The 7,500-nt window shown below is 50.5% G+C and overlaps 1 protein-coding gene and 1 pseudogene across 2 annotated transcripts in view; one reads left to right on the top strand and one right to left on the bottom strand.

Annotated features, from left to right (window-relative positions):
• The window catches only part of LOC143522147 (E3 ubiquitin-protein ligase SMURF2-like), a 43,668-nt pseudogene extending 42,400 nt beyond the window's left edge, over window positions 1-1,268 (top strand). Inside the window, exon 20 of the transcript XR_013132931.1 lies at window positions 1-1,268. This exon is cut by the window's left edge and continues 750 nt beyond it. The product of XR_013132931.1 is annotated as an E3 ubiquitin-protein ligase SMURF2-like (transcript).
• A 442-nt stretch (window positions 1,269-1,710) lies between these two features.
• The window catches only part of LOC143522146 (centrosomal protein of 95 kDa-like), a 14,430-nt gene continuing 8,640 nt past the window's right edge, over window positions 1,711-7,500 (bottom strand). Inside the window, 7 exon segments of the mRNA XM_077015884.1 lie at window positions 1,711-2,746; window positions 3,663-3,734; window positions 4,795-4,941; window positions 5,889-5,999; window positions 6,001-6,042; window positions 6,284-6,358; window positions 6,614-6,780. Coding sequence (XP_076871999.1) covers window positions 2,579-2,746; window positions 3,663-3,734; window positions 4,795-4,941; window positions 5,889-5,999; window positions 6,001-6,042; window positions 6,284-6,358; window positions 6,614-6,780 — 782 coding nt within the window. The 3' untranslated portion in view covers window positions 1,711-2,578.

The following is a 7,500-nucleotide window of genomic DNA, read 5'->3' as shown; positions in this document are numbered from 1 at the left end:
TGAGAGCGAGAGTGTGTGTGTGTGAGAGCGAGAGTGTGTGTGTGTGTGTGTGTGTGAGAGAGAGAGAGAGAGAATGAAATGAGAACTTGCCACCGCTACATGTATGTAGAGACCCAGGTGTGGTCCGTAGGCGCGGTGTTGCAGTGAAGTCAGTGTAGCGGTCTGGGCTGCTGCCCCCCCCCCCCCCCCCCCCCCCCCCCGCAGAGCTGTTCACTGGACCACGGTGCCCTGCATTTAATCAGGACCAGCGGACTGGACAGACAGCAAAACAAGAAACGATAAATGGAGATTCTGACGTCACGTTGATTATTGTAAACTTCTTTGCTCCGGGACGGCCGTCCTGCCTGCTGGGTGCTGCAGCCACCCAGGTGCTCAGGGGGAGATCGCTGATTTCAGAGCAGTTCTCCCGTGTTTATGCGTTCATATTCACCAGGTGCTCAGGGGGAGAGCGCTGATCTCAGAGCAAGTTCTCCCGTGTTTATGCGTTCATATTCACCAGGATCTGATGGACAGGCTGTCTGTCAGCCCTCCCAGCTTTAAGGAGCTCGACGTAATTTCAAGCCCTGGACTTTTCTCTCGAGAGCATTTTAGATGTGCTGCAGCACAGGGCATTTTGGCGGTAACTAAGGAGATCATGTCATGATTTATTCTGATCAGATTCATAGCAGATTTGTACAAGTATACATATATACACACACAAGGCTTGTCATTTTAAAGAAATGTATAGAATATATATTTTTATATATGGTTTAAATGTTACAGGATTAAATCTCAGGTCATGTAGTATTCCCCTCCCCCCCTTTATTTTGGGTGCCTGCTCTAAAATGATTTTGAGACTGCATGGTCTACTTTTCCCCCCTTTTGTTTAGTCTGTCATATTGTTGCAAAAGGTCAGACGTGAGGGCAAAGGTCAGAGCCAGTCTGCATCTGGGCTCATCCTCCTCCAAAGCTATCCGGCTCAGCCCGGCCCGGCTAACCGTTTTTTAATCATTGTCATTGCATTCAAACGCCACAGGAGACCCTTATTTACCTTTTTTTTTTTTTATAAATGTATTTTGATGTTCATAAGATGTTTATAACAAATTCATATGATTATGAAAGTTATATTGTCCTTTGCAGTGATAATTCCTCAGTTGTATTCAGTCCACACATACTTTATTCATAATGTAAATTAAAACAGTATACTCATAATGGTGCTTTTAAAGGATCAGAACATTTTTTGCTATGCTGGTAAGAGGATTTCCTAATGCAAACGTTTTTAGATCTGAGCTTGTGGTGTGTTCTGTTTCTTCCCAGTTATGGGGTTACCTGACTTCACGTCCGTCTCCAGGACGTTTGGCCTGTACATGTTGCGCTAGTCCCCATCACGCATCATTTATCACCCGTCAGACTGACGAGTGCCTTCATGGTTCCAGCAGGTTGCACTCGTAAGCCTGTAATCACAGCTGCCGTGAGAACGGCGGCCGGGTGTGTACGCCTGTACGGGACACGTGTGCACATGCGTTCGGCTCTTAGAACACCAGCGCACGTGCCTCATTTTTAATCACCTGTGTATTAAAGAAGGACGTGTCCTTTCTGCACATGTCCAAGAACAAGAACCGACCCCCCCCAACACTAAGAATGAGGACCCCCCCCCCCCCAACACTAAGAATGAGGACCCCCCCCCCCCCCCCCCAACACTAAGAATGAGGACCCCCCCCCCCCCCCAACACTAAGAATGAGGGCTCACGCTGCTGCTTCTTGTATTTCAGTTAGTGCAATGAGCAAAATTAATTTTTTTGTTTAATAAATAAATTGACAGTATTCACAAATAAAGGAACTCCAGCTCATTGAGGCGTTTGAGACCACGGCAACGATTTGAGTTGAACATGGTGCGTTAGTCAGTGGTCCACTGAGGTGGAAAGGTGCACGTGTTTTCTCTTTGTATCACAAAAGAATTTTAAAAAGTAAAACGTACAAAAACATACCGATTCCAGTTTCCAGCAGCAGTTTAGTATTGAAGGAAGACTTGTTAGCAGCAATAAGGGTTGTGTGTGTGGTGCAGAATCGTGACTCATTGCCTGAAACAGGTGACCAACAGCTGATCCTGAGTCAGTGTGGCCCATCGCCCAACTCCCTCTCCTGTGTGCAGGCGTCCTGACTACAGAACAGTTTTTGGCCAAGATCCAGGATGGAGCGTCGATCTTGATTTCAGAAAGAAAAAAAAAAAAAAAAAAAAAGACAACGCCCACCGCAACCTTTGTGTTTTAATAAAATACTCCACATTATTGAAGGCGCGCGCGTCTGGGCTGCTCTCTGGCGTGGGGAGGCTGTTCTGTGTCTGTGTGGTTTCTGTTGTTGCCGTTTTTGGGTAATGCAGTTAAAAGCAGCAGCACAATGTCGACTTTATCTTGCACTTAGAACTGGAGAGGAAAAACACTTCAAATCCCACTGCTACCAGACGCAGACGCCCCTCACCGTCACAGTGATGACACCAATGCCCAAAACCTTTAACGGCCCCCCACTCCAGAACCCGGGTCGGCCAAGGCTGATCTCAGAGCAGCTCTGGGCGTGTGGGGCGCTTCCCGCTGGTCTGGGGTCAGCTGGCGGCGTAGCGGAAGGAGGCGGCCTGCAGGCGGCTGCGCAGACGCTGGGCCTCCAGCCGGCGGGGGTGCTGGTCCTGGTCGGCCTGCAGGATGAGCGTCTGCAGCTCGCTGATCTCGCGCTGCATACGGCTGCGCAGCTCCCGCTTCATCTTCTGCAGCGCCTAGCAACAAACAAACAAACAAAAACATCAACAAACGAACAGTCAACAAAGACGAGGAAGGGTGCTGTCCTCCACAATCATCTCGTGGGGAAGAAAAGGGCTCATCTCCCTGCAGGCCACGTCCAGCGTGGGTTCCTGCGCGTTCTCCACACCATCCTCACGCAACTACCCGCTGGTGCTGGGCCAATTAACGTACGTATCAATTGGGCGTGATATTAACGTACGATTGTAGACGAATCAGAACGCCGTGAAACGTGACCACGGGCTGGTCCGTCACGTGAGCTCACGTAAGTATGCAAAGTGACAACGTCCGGCAGCAACAGGGACCCCCTCTGCCTTCCACTCAAACTTATTCAACTTCAAAAGTCCCATAACTTGTTGTGCCTCTAAATGACTAACGTAAACCGATAAGAGATGGAGATGTCCTCTGTGCAAACTTAGAAGTGAAAATATTTTAAAAATTCACTCTTTTGCCATCATTCTAATGCTACGTGACTGCACTCTGGTTGTGTTGCCTAGAACCACGTGACCCTTCGTCTCACGTCAGACATCACAGCAGTGTTCAGCGTGTACCGCTGCTCCTTAACCGGCTGTGTGGGCACAAGTGCTGTTTTAGCGTCCACACACACACACACACACACACACACACACACACACACACACACACAGGACATTTCAAACCACGACGGCACTCCGGTCTGTAGAGAACAGCAGCTTTGATTACTGATTAACTGAGTAATTCAAGCCTGTGTGTGAACAAATTTATGCTGTGGGAAAATATTCTGGTTTGGAGCGCAGACATAATGCCTGGTTCCTCTTCAGTGGGATGTGTTCACAACCGCCATTTTGTTCCAGAGGCTTTTGGGGAAGTTGAAGTCCAGCTTGGGGGGGGTTGTAGAGGTCAGGGGTCACCCACCTTCTCTTGGGCCTTCGTCCGGACCTGCACGTCCTGCCTCTCCAGAGCCAGACGCTCAGCCAGCATTGAGAACTACAGGGAGGGGGATAAAAAAAAAAACCCACATCAGTGCAGAATTGGCATTCTGCGTTCATCAGTCAGAACCGACCACCATCAAACCTCCAAGAACAACAGAACCATTCATGAGCCTCAGGGTCCCTCACGGTTACTCAGACACCAAATTACTGATGAACATGACGAACTGAAAACAAAAATCCCTCCAACAAACTAGATAAAATTTAGATACAAACTAGATAAACTAGACTTTCAAACTATTTTTTATTCAACACGGTAATGAAAGATTCACAAATTGAAACCATTTTACAAGAATGATGTCACTAGAATGTTCTGGTTTTTAATGCAATCACATGGTGTGTAGTTCCACACGTCCATCTCTGTGGGGAAACTCAGCAGATGGTTGCGTGGACCACGGACGCAGTCGTAGGGACACACACACACACGGTCAAGGCCATGGTGTCATTCATTTAAAGAAGAAACCCATGGAACAATATGCAAGACGTAAAGTATTTTTTATGTCTTCCATAATAAGCACCATCATCATTTCTTTGCACCCCCCACCACCTTCTCCTCCTTCAGCCAAGTGTGATCAGATTACTGCTGGTGTGTGTGTGTGTGTGTGTGTGTGTGTGTGTGTGGTGATGGAGGGGGGAGGGGTTTAGCAGGTTGTGTGTGCACTGAAGATGGAGAGGGTGTTGGGTGCTGACCCGACCCCCCCCCCCCCCCCCCCCCCCCCCGACTGACAGAAGTCCGTCTGCTGCAGGCAGCTGCGTGTCTGACCACAGAGTGAAGACCTCAATGGCTCCTTTTACTTTTCTGGGACGTTTTTGCAGGCTACACCAGTGTACAAATGCGTCCTAGCTGACCAATCACAGCGGAGCGCTGGCAGCGCCTGACTGGTCGATTCAAACCCCTTTGGGAGCGGAGACAAGTGGGGCACTGTGGGTCCTGGATTTGGGCGGGACGGAGACTGCACTAGCAGTGGGGGCACGAGCTGATGTGGGCGCGTCCTCTAAAGCCGGACGGGGGGCGGGAGAGGGACGCCTGCTCCGTGGAGGACGCTGGGACACCTCACCTGGTCCCTGTAGTAGTTCTCCATGGCCTCCATCTCGTCTTTGTGTCGCTGCTGCCGTTCCTGTCTTTGCTCCTTGGCGTACGCCCGCTCCTCCCGCAGACGGGCCTTCTGGAGCTCCAAGCCCTCCTCAAACACCTGCTGGAACATCTGAACACACACACACACACACACACACACACACACACACACTTATAAGAAAGGTTGGCTGGAACGTGTTGCCAAGCCAACAGTGCCAACATGGCTGATGCTAACAAGCAAATGAAATTTCACGCAGGTCGGCGTGTCTACATTAGCCGGACACGCTGTGGGAGTGGCCACGTGCTTCAGGACACGCCCCTTGAGGCAGCAGAGGTCAAGTAATGGGATCACGAGATCACTTCCCTTCAGCATGGTCACTTCCTCCTGCCTGTTCTAGCTGGGAAAGACGGGACACCGTCACACACCTACACCTCACATTTTATACCTCACATCAGGCCATTTGGTTAAACCTGTATGTGACACTCCCCACAATTAGCAGGAGCTGCAGAATACAAAAATAGCAGCCATGCCTGAAGTGACTAGGGGAAGTGAGCACGGGTGGAATCAGGACACAGCAGAGTTTTTAGAGGCTACAGGACCTTGAGATGGCATCAGTGGAGAGAATCTGTGCCAGATATTTCAGGGCGTGTGTTCCAGGTTCGGACCGCAATATTAAGTTTATATGACGACGACGACGATGATGGTTGTTATTACTATGACTACTTTTAGCATTTGGTCTTTTCTTTATCCTGGATTTCTGAGGGTCACCCTCAATGTACTGGTGTGATGAGACGGTGCCTTTGTTATTGCTTGGCTAAGAGACTCAAATCTCAGTCCTCCACTTCACATCTCCCACCTTTACCTGACAGGACATCTTACATCTTACACCTTACACCTTACCTTCAGGTACATTAATCAACATTCATCAACTCCCAGTCATTACAAAAACCGGATTTTCACGAAGCTCCACACACGAATGCCTCTGCTGCCTGGAGCGGCCCGGAGAGCTCTTAACGAAGAGTGTGTGTGCCTGGGTGTGAGGTGGTGAGCGAGGGCGTTTGTGGGCGGGGCCTCACCCTCTCCTCGCGGGTGCGTGCCCGGAGCAGGCGGGCGCGGAGCTGCACGTGGTAGTCGCTGTGGTACCTGCGGGCACGTGCCACCTGCTGCCTCTGCTCACGCTGGCGGCCCCTGCAGAGAACGCTGCTGCTGCACACGCTCACGCACATCCTTCTGGGAGGGGGGAGAGAGAGAGAGAGAGAGAGAGAGAGAGAGAGAGAGAGAGAGAGAGAGAGAGGGGGAGACAGACAGAGACAGAGAGAGAGGGGTTAAAGGTTACTCCATGTGGATATCCGGCAGCGGACTCCTGTTTAAGGGAAGGCCCTGGTCAGGCCTTACACTGAATAAAAACACACGCATTCTCAGTCAGGAATGTGAACATGTGTGTGTTTGTGCACGTGTGTGTGTTTCTCACCAGGCGTCGTCTGTGCTCCTGCTCTTTGTGGGTGATCTCCATCAGCAGCTCATGTCTTCTCTGAACCTCCTCCACCTGTGGTCAGCCACATCTTTGTTATCAACAGCAGAGAGTGTGTGTGTGTGTGTGTGTGTGTGTGTGTGTGTGTGTGTGTTCTAACCTAGTTGGTGAGTTTAGTGGAGTACGTGTTTGTTCTGGCCTGGTTGCCGAGTTGTTGAAGTTCACAGAATGTGTGTATGTGTTTGTTCTGACCTGGGTGACAAATTGGGCAGTGTGTGTGTGTGTGTGTGTGTGTGTGTGTGTGTGTGTGTGTGTGCGCGCATGTCTGACCTGGTTGGAGAGTTTGGTGGCGTGTGTGTGTCGGGTGTCCAGGGCGCCGCGCTGATCGATCTGTTGCATCTGCTGTTTCCACATGTGACGGAGTGTGTGGGGGGAGAAGGGGAGAGGGGGGAACTTCTCCAGGAGGGTGGGGAGCAGATCGCTCTCCTTCACCCGCACTGAACGCACGCACACAAGCGCGCGCACACGCACACACACACACACACACACACACACACACACACACACACACACACACACTCACACACACACACACACACACACACAGTACCTTTAACCCCCTCTAGAAGCACATTTGCTAAAACATCCTCATTTCCACTGGTTAGTTTAAACCGAGCCTTGTGCAAGACAGTCAGACCAGCCGTCTCACAGACCTGCGGCTACAGCAGTTATTTGTGGAATTAAATGGACATTTATCTCACTGGAAAGAACAGAGGATTATACAGGATTATAGCTGCTCTGTCCGTTTCTTAAACCACACAGTATTTAGGGGACGTCAGCACAGAGTACGTTAACCCATTCTGAACCAGCACCTCCCCAACACAAAGGCCTCAGTGAAGCAGACACTCAGCACCCGTACACACACACACACACACACACACACACACACACCCTCACTCAGACCCCATACACACACACCCTCACTCACCACCCATACACACACACACTCACTCAGACACCTAGCACCTGTACTCACTCAGACACTCACTCAGACACTCACTCAGACACTCACTCAGACACTCACTCAGACACTCACTACCTGTACACACACACACACACACACACTCACTCACCCAGACACTCAGCACCTGTACACACACACTCAGACACTCACTCAGCACCTGTCCAATCTACGCAGGCGAGGCCAGGAAAGGGGC

This window comes from Brachyhypopomus gauderio, chromosome 8 (genome assembly GCF_052324685.1).
Source record: "Brachyhypopomus gauderio isolate BG-103 chromosome 8, BGAUD_0.2, whole genome shotgun sequence".
NCBI classification, from domain to species: Eukaryota; Metazoa; Chordata; class Actinopteri; order Gymnotiformes; family Hypopomidae; genus Brachyhypopomus; species Brachyhypopomus gauderio.
The sequence above is the reverse complement of the archived record's forward strand: the minus strand, read 5'-3'. Positions and strand labels throughout refer to the sequence as shown.